We start from the raw sequence: 12,673 nt of genomic DNA on the forward strand, positions 1-12,673 counted from the left end.
AAATCCCTAATCCCAAGGAGTTTTCGAGCGAGAGCTCGGCAGAGGCAGGAGAGTGCGGCCTGTTCCCCTCTGCGCGCTCCTCTCCTTCCTTAACCCTGCTTAGCTGGAGGCTCTCCCTTGGAACGCCAAGTCGTGGCTGATCTCTAACCGCCCCTAGACACCGGAGTGCAGGTCTGAGTGTATGTGCGAGGGCTATTGCGTGCACCTTGCCTGCGGACCCTGAGAATGTGCAGGCCAGAGCCGGCGCTGGGCCGGCACGGCCGCAATGCCAGGGTCTCCATGGGGCATTTCAGTTCCCGCCTTCCGGTGGCCCGGGGCTGCGGTTTCCAGGGTCCAAGGCTGGGGGTGGTCGCTGCCGAAGTCCCCACATCCCGGAGTGCTCCCGCCGCCCTTGTCGTTTTCGCCTATAGCATTTTTGGCGCTTGTGCTTTTCTCAAACACGCCCTCCCCTCACTCCCGCTCATTGTCCCGAGCCTTTGAAAGTTGGGAGAGTCCGAGATACTTCTGAGGACTGATAATGAAGTCCCACTTGAGTGGGTTGCAATTCCTCCCCTCCCTCTCAAGAAGTGGGTTGTGTTTTTATTTTGTCCGTTTGTTTTGGTTTTGGGCGCTGCCATTTTAAAAATTAAAGTGAACGTGAACAAGAAGAAAAAAGGAGAAATGTTTGGAACTAAGGCGGAGGGAGGAGAGAAGGAATCTCAGCTGCCACCCGAATCAGAGCCGACCCTGGCGGAGGACTGGAGTTTCCAGTTAACCTCGGGCCTACCTGGACCTCGCTGTTCGAATCTCTGGGAAAGGAGGCGAGCTCGCATATTTTTTGTGGCCCATGTTGTGGCGTGTGTGCGTCCTTCCCAGGAGGCGCAGAAGGAAAGCCTTCCCGGTGCATTCTGAGCCTCCACCGCAAAAACTGAAGCCGGCAGGCCTCGGCAGGCCTCGGTGCTTGCTTGCCCTGTGACAGGTCCTCGCCTCCTTCCCTGGAAGTAAGGAGCCTCAGACCCCTCGCCCACTTGGGGTGTGCAGTCGTCGGGGTTGAGGAGCCTTGAAAAGTGAGGCCTCGGAGGTGAGGGAAGGGGCGGGCACTAACTGGGTTCGCTGGGAACCGCGCCCGCGTGCTGTAGATGGACTAGGACGCAGGCGGACCGTTCGGACTTTTAGGAAAAAAGGCAGAATGACACTGGGGAAACTTTGGAGCTTTCCAGCTTCCCAAGAGCCTGAGTTGGGCCTCCTAAGCCTCGAGCCCGATGCAGGTCCGGACGCCTCCGCAGGGGTTTCTCAGGCCCGCAGAACAGCTGACCCCGCCCGCGGCGCCGCGCCATCCAGGCCTTCTCCAGACCGGTGGCGGCAGCGGGACCCAGGCCTGCGGCCCTCGGGCCCCGAGCAGCGAGGGGGTCGGCGCGCAGCGGGCGAGGTCAGGGCCGAGACCGGCCGCGAGGTCTGCAACTCCCGCCTTGCTCGGATTCGCACAGCTGGAGAGCAGAGCGATGTCACCCGGGAGACCCGCCTGGGTGGTAACAAGACCCCGGCCAGTCACCCCTGCAGCCCAGACTAACTTCTTTCAACAGCCTCTGATGGTAATTACAGTAATCGAAGCTGCCATATATCTTTAGGCAATTATGACACACAAAAAGCCCCGAGGGGACCCCCTGGCGAGGGAAGTTAAGAACGGTTTTCCAGCTTCAGGAAACTCCCGCCTGCCTCACGTCGGAGCTCGCTCGACTTGCTAAATGAGGGGAGCTTTGCAACGGGGTCAACCAGCTTGTCTCATGACCCAAGTCACCTTAACGTGGCTGGGTGGCGGAGTCTGAGGCGCACACCCGCTCTGCCCCGGAATTTTCGCGTCCTCCCCTCTGTGCCCCGCCCCAGGTGGGTACGCCAGTCTCTAATCTGCCCCGGGAGCCTCGGCCCGGAGGTTTGCGCTGGGGCAGGGCCGCCCTGCCGCCCTGCCGCCCTGGCGGCCCCGGGGGCCGTTGGTCTAGGAGCCCCGCCCCTGGAGCCCGAGTAGCGTCGCCCGCCCCTAACCGGTCCTCCCTCCACCCCGTCGGGGTTCTCCAGAGATGCATGTCCCTGGCCTCCCGTCTGGATGGGGGGCGGGAAAGAGAACCCCCACCACTGCTCTTCCCACTAGCTCATCTTGGCATCATCAAAACTGCCACCGGGAAGAGGAGGACAGCTGGGACGACAGGATGGCTGGACCCCAAACACGGACCCCAGCTCAGCCAGAGCGTTATGCAGGGGAGAATGGTTGCAAAATATGGAAACCAAGTTTACTGCTTTCCAGAGTGAGGGCGGCTGCTGCGCGGCCATTGAGTTCCCTTGGGCGCAGCGACATGTCCGAGGGGGTGAGGGACAAAACCCGATGTCGCCTCCCCTGGCTTTCTACAACCCCCTCCTTCCCCAGCACAACCTCTCCTCCCACCCTGCGGGAGAGGGGGCGCCGAGGCGGTGGTCGCCGCGCCGCGCGCCTCCCCCGCCGGCCTTTGTCGCCATCCGAATTCCCATGCTACTTTTTTTGACGGGTCACTGGTGGCTCTATAGGCAGGTGCTACGGCGGGGTTGTAATTGCCCGGGCCGAGCCTGTTGGTTACCAAACCCCCCTCCCCAACCCTGCCGCCCGCGTCCTCCCCGCCCCCACCCCCTGCAGCTCCTCGACGGCCGCGGTCGGGGGTGCGCGCCCGCCGGATGCCTCGGAATCCACCGGCGAGTTTCCACCCTGAGGCCTCGGGCCCTTCCTGCGCGGCGCCCTCGCCTCCCCTACTCCCCTGGACCAGTCGTCCTCACCCTTGCCTCCCATCACCCCAGCCTAATCGTGGTCCCTAACCTGAGCGCTCCGGAAACAGGTGCCAGCTTCACAGAGGCCAAGCCGGAGGCCGCCCGGGCCCAGGCTGGAGGCCTTCGGGCCGGTAGCAAAGGGAACATTAAATGTAAAGAAGTTAATTATTAACTAGTATTGTTAAATATCATCATCATCATTATCAAAGTATTAATTAAGTTAACCCTTTATTTAATACTCCCGTTTTTTGAACGAGGAAGGATTTCAAAGTTCTTATGAACCACTTCAGTCTTGTTGGACCCTTGAACCTTATAGGAAAATAGTTCCCTCCCTTATAACTTTGCGAATTTTACCCTCTCCCTAACATTCCTCTAGGGTCCGCGGCCATCCCAGGCTAGAGGGGATTCCAAGGCGATTTCTCTTAAGTCAGGCGACTGTCGAGGCCACGGGGGGTGGGGGCAGTTTAGGGAAACCAGTCAGATCTTTCAAAGAATCAGCCTCAGACAGCGGTGGAAAAACAGAAAGCAAGGGACCCCCGCAGGATCTAGTGTGAGAAGGTAGGGCTTTAAGGAGGAAGTCGTTGGGGAGTCGGGGCGGAGGGGTGCCGTCCCACCCTAACCTGCCGGGAGTCGACATACTTACAACACTCTCCTATTTGCCTACCTCGGTGCTGGTTACTTCGGGGAGAAAAAAAATTTTTTTTCCTAAAAGAAATTATTTCTCAAAAGCGATCCATCAAGCATTATTTTAAATAGGTAAAGTGAAAGTTGGGCAATTACCACTACCCTTATTATCATTAATAATCCTAGTATTAGCATTACAATAATAATCCTAATAATAACAACCGCCCAGCAGCTCAGAGAAAACTCGATTGCCTTCCAGCTGCCATCCCTGGTTCCAGCCGTGTTTGTTTTTCTTCTTTTCCCTTTTACATTTCAAGTTTGTCTCCTCGCGCGCTCACTAACAACTTTCTCTGTTAAATGCAAGAGCAGGAGAGGGAGGCGGCCAAACTTTCCGCGGAGCAGAAAGGCAGCGGCGGCCGTGCTGCCGCCCTGGCCTGCTGTAATCTTTTATTCCAAAATGGGTTTCGGCGATTAGAGGAGACCCAAATACATGTAGCGGTGCATGAATAATGCTCATTGTAGGAAACTGACACTTGCTCAAGGAAAAAAAGTTTGGCTATAAAATCACTTCATTATTTGCTTTTACCGCAGCTTCGGTGCTAATCCCTTCAGAGGTCAGATTGCTTAGCATCTCTCTCTCCCTCTCCCCTTTCCTCCTTCTCCGCCCCCCTCTCTCTCTCACCCCATCCCCCCTTCCCTGTCTTTCCTGCGATTTCAGGCCGTATTTTAGATATCCCCTGTAAAGTGTGTGGCGACCGCAGTTCGGGGAAACACTATGGGGTCTACGCCTGCGACGGCTGCTCGGGGTTTTTCAAACGAAGTATCCGAAGGAATAGGACGTATGTCTGCAAATCTGGAAACCAGGTACCTTAGCAGGGCTGCGCTGCCCCGCTCCCCTCTGCCGCCTCCCCTTCCTTTGTTTGTGCCAAGGCCTCCTCTGAGTTTCCAAGCCTCTGAGGAGAGACTAGGCCCTGACCTCTCCTTTCCTCTCCCCTCCTTCCTGCCTCAACTCTCAGTGGCCCTTTTGCTTGGGAAAGGCAGAAAGAGGCAAGGGAAGAGAGCTGAGTTTGAAGGAGGAAAGCTGAAGTCCCACCGTCTCCTTACACCCCCTATCAATCCCCCCCCTTTTTTTAATCCTCTGACAGATTTTGACACTGGGTAAGGCCCACACCCAGTGACTATAAAGCCAGCCCAGAGGATCTAAGGAACTTTAGAATCTAAACCACAAGTGCAGGCAGGTAAAAGGGCTATTTTATGTCACTGCCACCCCAGTCCCATTCCTAGCAGCACCTAAGTTCAGTGCTCTGACCCAGGTCTCTCCGGGCAGAAGTGAAAGGCACAGGGCATTTCAGTCAGCGAAGTGAGTGTTGACTATAGTTGGAACAGAGAGGATGTGCTGTATGAGGGGCTGTGCCTTCAACTTCAGAGAAGCAGGGCTGCTTGGTAGTGGGCAGTGGGGCTTCAGCACCCATGTGACTTTAGTTGGGCCTTGTCAGAAAAGGGCAGAGTGAGCAAGAAGAGAAGGTGCCCAAGGAAGGAAACTGGGAGCCTCTCCATGGTCCCCAAATCTTCACTTTCTCTGCTTCTCTGGTTGATTCTGTTTTGATCTTGAGCAGGCAGAACTGTCTCAGAGAGACAGAAGAGTAGGGGCATGGGTTGAGTGTGAGCCAGAGCTTCCAGAAAGGGTGAGCAGACCCCTCCTCCTGACTCAGTTTCCAGCTCAGTAGTAGGTTTATTTCAACCTAGGAGATCAGCCTTTTGGTCCCACACTTGGCCTTCTCCTTAGCCAGGCACACAGGCCCTAAATACAGAGTGACAGTCTCCACTCCCAAGAAGATCCTGGAGAGTGCAGTAATCAGAAAACATCCTGTGGTAACCAAAATATTAAAACGTTTTCACTAATTAATATATATGATACACATATATACATACACATATATTGTCTGGTGCTAGTGAATTGTTTATCTTTTTCTGAACCTATGTCTGCTCATACCAATTTCTGATAGATTTGGATTATCAACAAAAACAAGAACAAGAAGATGCTGCATTTGGATAAGTTATTTTGAACTCTCCAGCCCTGTTACCTGTTTAATTGGGTCCATAGCTCTGTATCAGTTTGTCGCTTCACCATGTGGACACATCACATTATATACACACAGGACTGTATCCCAGTAGCTCCACAAGAATATGAGATTACTGTGGGTAATCAGACTTGAGCAGGCCCCTACTTAAGTTATCTTTTACTTTTATGCAATGCACAGAATCGGGGAATCAAAACCTCAGATGATATGCTTGATATTTTCAAAGGGATTGGCTATCAATTCAAACATATTGATGTCAGTCCAAGTGCTTGTAAAGGAGTGTTGATAGACTCATCAGGCATGGCGGTCCTCTTCTTACGCAGAGAATAAATGGACCTAGCTGAAGTGAGCATCTTTTTCTCAGGCTCCAGATATTTATATACATTTGATCTGATTTGAAGACACTTTTAGGAACTAATGAAGACTTCTGTTATGCATTAGTATGTTTATCAGAATACTAGGAGGATAACATTTGAGGATAGGCATATGATTGCATTTAATAATAAGTTATTTAAACCTTTTTACATTGAGCTATTACACTGGCCAGCAAAGATGACCTGAAGAATTCAGTTAGGAAAAAAATTTATTTCCTTTCTCTCTTTTATTCTAAGCTTAGGTAAACAGCATTCTAGTTTATTATTAATAGTAACGAGGATGTTTAGAAATTATTATGAACTTCTGCTCTACCTTTATTTTAAATAAATCAACGTATTTTAAATCAGAGGGGTGTGATCTCATAAAACTGTGTGTTTGAGTGTATAATTTTTTCCTAAGGGATATTTCAGAAAATATGCTTACTCCAAATTCAGAGTATATGAATTTTGAGATTATGAAACAAAATAAAAATACATTTATTTTATTCTCTTTCTTCCCACTGTAAATGTAAAAGTAGCAAGTAGTATAAACAGAGCACCAAACTTCTTATGTATTTACTGTGTATAAAATACACATGTAGACATGACTCTTTATGAATCTATGTATATGTTCTCTCAGTAATAGCACCTAACACTGAGTGAATTCCATTAGAAATTTTCTCTGTTTTCCTCTTTTAATGGCCAATATTTTTCCAGAAAATTGCATTGGATAAAACATTTATTTTCTCATGCATCTCAAGTAAGTATTTCTAAAGCACAATTACCTCTTTTTTTTTTTTCAGTTATCGTGCTAATATTCTCAATCTATGTTATCATTTTGTCAGACAGTTCATCACATTATCTTCCTGGTCATATTTACATGGTGGGCATTTATAGAATTTGTCCAGGCCTTGGGCTCTTCCCTTCCCACTGTCACATCTGTAAGCCTTGCCCTCCTAATCACTCTGGCTTCTGCCTCACCTTCCAGAAATGGCTGTGTTTCTATGAATCTGGGCTAAGGCTAGTCTTTAAGACAACTCTCAACATGCTGGTCAGAAGCATGGCTTGGAGTACAAAGGCAAGAGAGGAAACAGCATGGCTTGGAGAATAATGGGAAATATTTATCTGACAGATAAATGGGCTCACCCAGAAAGTGACAGAAAGAGGTAGACTCAAGACCTGAAAGTGGAAAGAATAGTTGGTGGGAGGGGGACGTGGCAGGGGCCCTGGCAGGCAAGCCTGCTCCTTGCAGAGCTCTAAGGCCTCCTCCTCCAGGGCAGGTCGCTGTCTTCGGTCCTGAAAAGTCTCGCCTCGCTCCAACCCCTCTGCGCCTGGCGGAAGTTCCCCTAGGGAGCTCCTCCCCACGCAGCGTAGTCTGGGCAAACCAGGAGCTCTGACCCTTCACCTGATTTGAGAAGGACTTTCCTTCTTGTCCGCTTTCATAGTGTCAGGGGCTGGTCCTTTTGAAGTAGCCCCAGGAATCCAGCCCTTTCTCTTCCTGGCCCTGCTGGTGCCCAAGGCCCTCGCGTTTCGCGGACCCAGGCTTGCAGCTCCGGGGTCTGTTGCGGGGTCCGTACCCGCCTCAACGCCTTTTCCCCGACCCGGCGCCGGCTTCGCGTCCCCAGTCTAAAGGTCCTGGGGGCCGCTGACCGCCTGCGCTCTGTTCCAGGGAGGCTGCCCGGTGGACAAGACACACAGAAACCAGTGCAGGGCGTGTCGGCTGAAGAAGTGTTTGGAAGTCAACATGAACAAAGATGGTAAATCTATTTATTCTTAGTACATCTTTCTATCCTTATGTTGGTTGAATAGTAAGTAAATTATGTGTACAGAAAATAATGGCACTCCTATGCATGTAAATCATCTCCTGAGCATTTCTTTCCAGGTGCTGGGAATTGGCCTCCGGCTTTAGTCTCCCTGCATAAGCCCCACCCTCACCCCACTGAACTCCCCAGGGCAAGACCCATGCCCACGTGGGACACTTGCGCCTCACAAGCATCCCCACGAAGCCAGCGTTCCTGGGGCCCCTGCTCTGCTGGCGACCCGCATGTGACATTCCCGGCCTCCCATGCTGATTCCTCTTCTCACCTCTCCTCGCAGCCCTTTTGTGGACAGACTTAAGCCTGTTAGCCTCCCGCAGGGTCTTGCTGTCTAGATACTCTCCTGGAGAGGATATCTTGGGGACTAGGAGACCGGTTGAAGGAGGAAGGACAGAGACACGAACACGCGGAATGTCCACCCCTTGTTTGTAGACTCACCAAGATTACAAAATCAGGACAGCCGTTGTGGCGATCTGAGCTTTTTCAGGGCCTTCTCTTAGTTCTAAAGAAAGGGGCTGGAGGGGCAGAGTGACGCCAGTGGGTGCCTCGGACACCCAGCTCCCAGAAGGCTCTTAAAGGCGCGCAGCAAGAACTAGGTCGTCAGGATGCTTCTTGGGCTTAGAGTGCAATCCAAGCTCGTGGCCGGAGGTGGCCTGGCGAGGGCGCCCCAGGCCGGGACGTGGCAGGGGTCTTGGCTGGGAGGGAGGGATGGGGCCTCAGGACTGGGTGCGGAGTGGGCTTTGCCCGGACGGAGGCCTGGGCAGGGTGGCATCTCCACGAGGTACAGCGCCCATTGGGGAGAGTTCCTTCCTCCGCGGCGCAGGAAGCAGGAGGGAGCGTCCAACCTGTTGAACTTGTGTATTGACAAGTTGTCAAGCTCGTCGAGCGGAAGATTGCCCTGAATTAATTTGTTTGTTTAAACTGTTGGTGGTAATTGTCACATCTCCCCTGCCTTCCTCCAGCACACTCTGAGAGGGCTTTCCCTCGTCCCATTCCCCAGCGGACCCGGGCTCGGGTCCTTTTCTCCTGGGGTCCTCGGAGGCCAAATGGCATCTCCAAGTGGGGCGGAGGATGGAGGTGGTGGGGGGGAGTGGTCGTCGAGCGGATTGGGAAAAGTGTGTGCAGAGACGCTGTGCCTGGCTGTGCGCAATGCTCCCTCTACCCTTGGTTGCGGTGGAGACCCAGCTACTCCTGCCCAGAGGGTCACTGGTTTCCCTGCTACCTTCCCTGGGTGCAGAGGAGCCCTCAACCGACAGAGAACACACCTAGTCTTGCCTGAGGCTCGGGTATTAGTGTGACACTTTGGGCCGGGCTGCTCTTCTCGGCTTCAGCTTTCTTATGCAAACAGTGTAAGGGTTAAACGGTCTCAGAGCGCCCTCCACCCTCACATTCCTTCTCCCTCCTTCTCTTCACCTCCCGGGTGCCCTTGCCTGTCCAGACGCAGCTTTTGGCCCGAGAGCGCGGCAGCGTCTAAGTGTCACCGAGTCTCTGATCTCGGGCGTGCGCCGATCTGTCTGTCTCTGTAGCCGTGCAGCATGAGCGGGGGCCTCGGACGTCCACCATCCGCAAGCAGGTGGCCCTATACTTCCGTGGACACAAGGAAGAGAACGGGGCGGCCGCGCACTTCCCCTCCGCAGCACTACCCGCGCCGGCATTCTTCACCGCGGTTACGCAGCTGGAGCCCCACGGCCTGGAACTGGCCGCCGTGTCCGCCACCCCTGAGCGGCAGACCCTCGTGAGCCTGGCTCAGCCCACGCCCAAGGTCAGTGACCTTTCTGGGCCCGAGACCTTTCCGAGTGGAGGGCGGAGAGGGGCGCGCCCATTCTTTCTCAGCTGGCATGGCTCAGGCAAAAGATGGAGAGAGAGAGACCTCACGGGGTGCTCGGTGCTTCGCCGAGCTCTGCAGGGAGCTCTAGACCTCCCTCTCTCCCCTGTTGAGCTAGGGGTGCTCAAATTTTAGTGTGCAGTGAAGTCACTCTCTAAGCTGACTACAAACGTGGCCGCCTAGGCCCATCCCCCTTTCAGCAAATTTGAGGTGGTGCCCAGGAACCTGTATCTTTAGAAAACACCTAGTGTAAAGCCCTGGCTGAACTAAGAGGGCAGCCTAGGTGTTCCTGGAGGACAGAAGAGCAGAGTTTGTTTTTAGAAGAAAGAAGTTGCCTGCAGCTGGCAGAAGAGCCCCTGAATTGCAACTGCAGGGATCTAATCTCTTGGGCAAAGCCATGGGTCCCTAATGCAAGAGAGAAATGTGGAGCTCACCTTGTTAGGACAGTTTGAAGGAGTTGGCTTCATTTCCCACTCCCCGTACTCTCTTCTGAGCCGCATGAATTTACACAAGAATTGAGCCTCTACTAGCAGGGACACAGCCAGAACCACCTCAAAAGGCTGCCACCTAGGGACTACCTTCCAGGCTTCCAGTTGGTACCCACCCAAAGCCCCCACTCCAGGCCGAGAAGGGCTCCAGATCTCTCTCCCCAAGAGGAGGGCCAGCTGCAGCCCCACACTGCAGGGAAGCCAAACACCTCGGCACACGCACACACACAATATTTAATATTGCTTTCTTATCCTTGATGTGTATAATAAGCTTGGGAAAGTAGTGTTATGAATATGTCGCCAGTTATGAATGGGAATGCTCTATGAATGATTAAGATGTCTAATTGAAATATTTCCATAATATACTAATCCTTTCTAAAAATACTCATATGCATATTTGTGTTTGGGATGCCTATTAATTTATACTTTCTCCACATCTATTTTTATTGACTCAAATGCAAGAAGCTCTTGTCTAAATTGGGAGACAGGCTTGGCACTTGGCTCAGCCTGAGGAAAATTTGCTGCAGGGGATAGAAAAGCCAGATGCCCCTCTTGAAGGAACAGGCCGCCAAAGAGTGGAAATAAGCCTCTCCCATCAATTATTATTCCCCAAACTCTATAGATATTCCTATCTCCTTCACTGGTCTAATTAGAAAATTTAAAATTTGGCTCTTCTTGCAAAGCTGCAGTTTCCTTACTCCTTGTTGTTTCTCTTTCTTCCCCACCCAGTACCCCCATGAAGTGAATGGGACCCCAATGTATCTCTATGAAGTGGCCACAGAGTCAGTGTGTGAATCAGCTGCCAGGCTTTTATTTATGAGCATCAAGTGGGCTAAGAGTGTTCCAGCTTTCTCCACGCTATGTTTGCAAGACCAGGTATGACCAAGAGGGCACTGAGCTCTTGGGGGAATGGGGTTGGGAAAGAAGCAACAGTAGTCAGTCTTATGAAACTAGAAGTTACCTGGATAAATCACCAAGGCCAGGCATCCATTCTTAACAGCATTAGGAAATGATTTTTCTTAGCTTCTTGCTATGGGTTCAAAATAGCTAGCTGTGGAATCCTTACTAAGAAATGTAATTATGTTATTTCAGGAAAGTTGGATATGATCTAAAAAAAACAAATATACAAGACCATTGTCTTTTGTTTCATTATCTTTTTTTAGTTTAATTGAAACATCAAATTTCATCACAAATTTTAAAAATCTTAATGATTTTTAAAATTGTTAACAAAACAATATTTTCTTAAGAACACTGGAACTGAGAGACAGAATGTGATGAGAGTATTCCCTTGTAAGATTTTGGGAACTAGTCTCATTATTTTATATTTGCAGCTTTATATTTTCCATTGTGATGCTCATAGTTTTGGCCACTGATTGATCAGCATGAAGGATTAAAGAGTGCATTGCACACCTCCCTTGATTCTTTAAGTGCTTTTAGAGTTTTCGTAAACAAATAGGTCTGGTGCATAATCCTGTGGTTGTAATTGACATTAAGAGGGAGAAAACAAAGTATGTGCCTTTAAAATTGCATCGTACGGAAACTCAGAAGTTTTGTTGTTAGGAATATCAGAAATGGCCTCTGCCAGAATTTTTCTGCCCTTAAGGGAAAGAAATAAAATGAAGTATTCACAAAAATTGGCCGTCACCAGCACATTCATGGAAATTAATGACAAATTTCCCAAAAGGCTAATAAGTAGCTCCAAAAGCAAAGGATTTGTTTCTTTAATTCATTTTATACCTAATCAAAGCATAATAGTGCCCTTAATATGAAGTACATTTCCTACAGAGAGCCCTGGCAATGTGCTCAAAACATTTAATCTTCTAGCATGGGATGTTCTTTTTTTCATGGCCTGGACTTTCAGACATGGTCAGAATTAGACATTGTTTACCTTGCATTTTTAAAGTATTATTTTCTGTATTTAATGCAATAAAACTGAAAATAAAGCACTTTGAAAATTAAACCTTTTGGTCTAATTGTGATTTTGGTTACAAGCCTTCACAATTCAGCCCTTAGCTCTCAGAAGGAAATCCTCTCACATCCAGAACTGACTGGTTTTTGAGAGATTTTTCAAAAACAAATTTTTCAAGATGGTTAGTTTCTATCTTTGACCAGCTTTACTGGTTGACTCTGACCATTTGCTGTGTGTGTGTGTGTGTGTGTGTGTGTAAGTTGGCTATTTTTTCTCAAAACAAGTATTTGTAGACTCTTTAATCCAAACAAAATTTACTTACTGTCTGCCACTTAGCCCTTCGGCGGAAACCCTTTAACAACAAGCAAACTGCAGTGAAGTGGAATCCAGTATATTAATTTCGAAAAGGAGCCAGATTTTCATTTTAAATATTCAGTAGCACATTTTAATAGCATGAAAATGACAAGCACCTTGATGCTGTCCACTTATGAGTCTCAGAAAAATCAGGCAGTGAGATGAGGTAAACTCAGCAAAACCTGATTAACATAATTACACCCTGATTTCCCTGCATGCCTCTTGGGAATTAGTGATCACTCTCCCAGCCCAGCCCGCTCAACCCTCCAGGAAGATGGGGGCCCACATCTGCATGCTTAGTCTGGAATCCTCAACCCTGATAATATCAACATTTTCTATGAGGGGAATCTACCTGCTGTGCTGCTGGTGACATTTCATAGAGCCTGGGTCTCCTGAGAAGTTTCTAGGTGGTCAGGAACAAGTGGATGCAAGAACAAGAAGGGTAAACTCTTT

The 12,673-nt window shown here is 50.2% G+C and overlaps 1 protein-coding gene across 1 annotated transcript in view; it reads left to right on the plus strand.

Annotated features, from left to right (window-relative positions):
- NR2E1 (nuclear receptor subfamily 2 group E member 1) overlaps nt 1-12,673 on the plus strand; it is a 19,957-nt gene that overhangs the window by 1,084 nt on the left and 6,200 nt on the right. Inside the window, exons 2-5 of the mRNA XM_007447255.1 lie at nt 4,112-4,257; nt 7,497-7,584; nt 9,171-9,406; nt 10,687-10,833. Of these exons, the coding sequence (XP_007447317.1) occupies nt 4,112-4,257; nt 7,497-7,584; nt 9,171-9,406; nt 10,687-10,833 (617 nt within the window). The remainder of the gene's footprint in view (nt 1-4,111; nt 4,258-7,496; nt 7,585-9,170; nt 9,407-10,686; nt 10,834-12,673) is intronic.

Source organism: Lipotes vexillifer, unplaced genomic scaffold (assembly GCF_000442215.2).
Source record: "Lipotes vexillifer unplaced genomic scaffold, Lipotes_vexillifer_v1.1 scaffold515, whole genome shotgun sequence".
Lineage (NCBI taxonomy): Eukaryota > Metazoa > Chordata > Mammalia > Artiodactyla > Lipotidae > Lipotes > Lipotes vexillifer.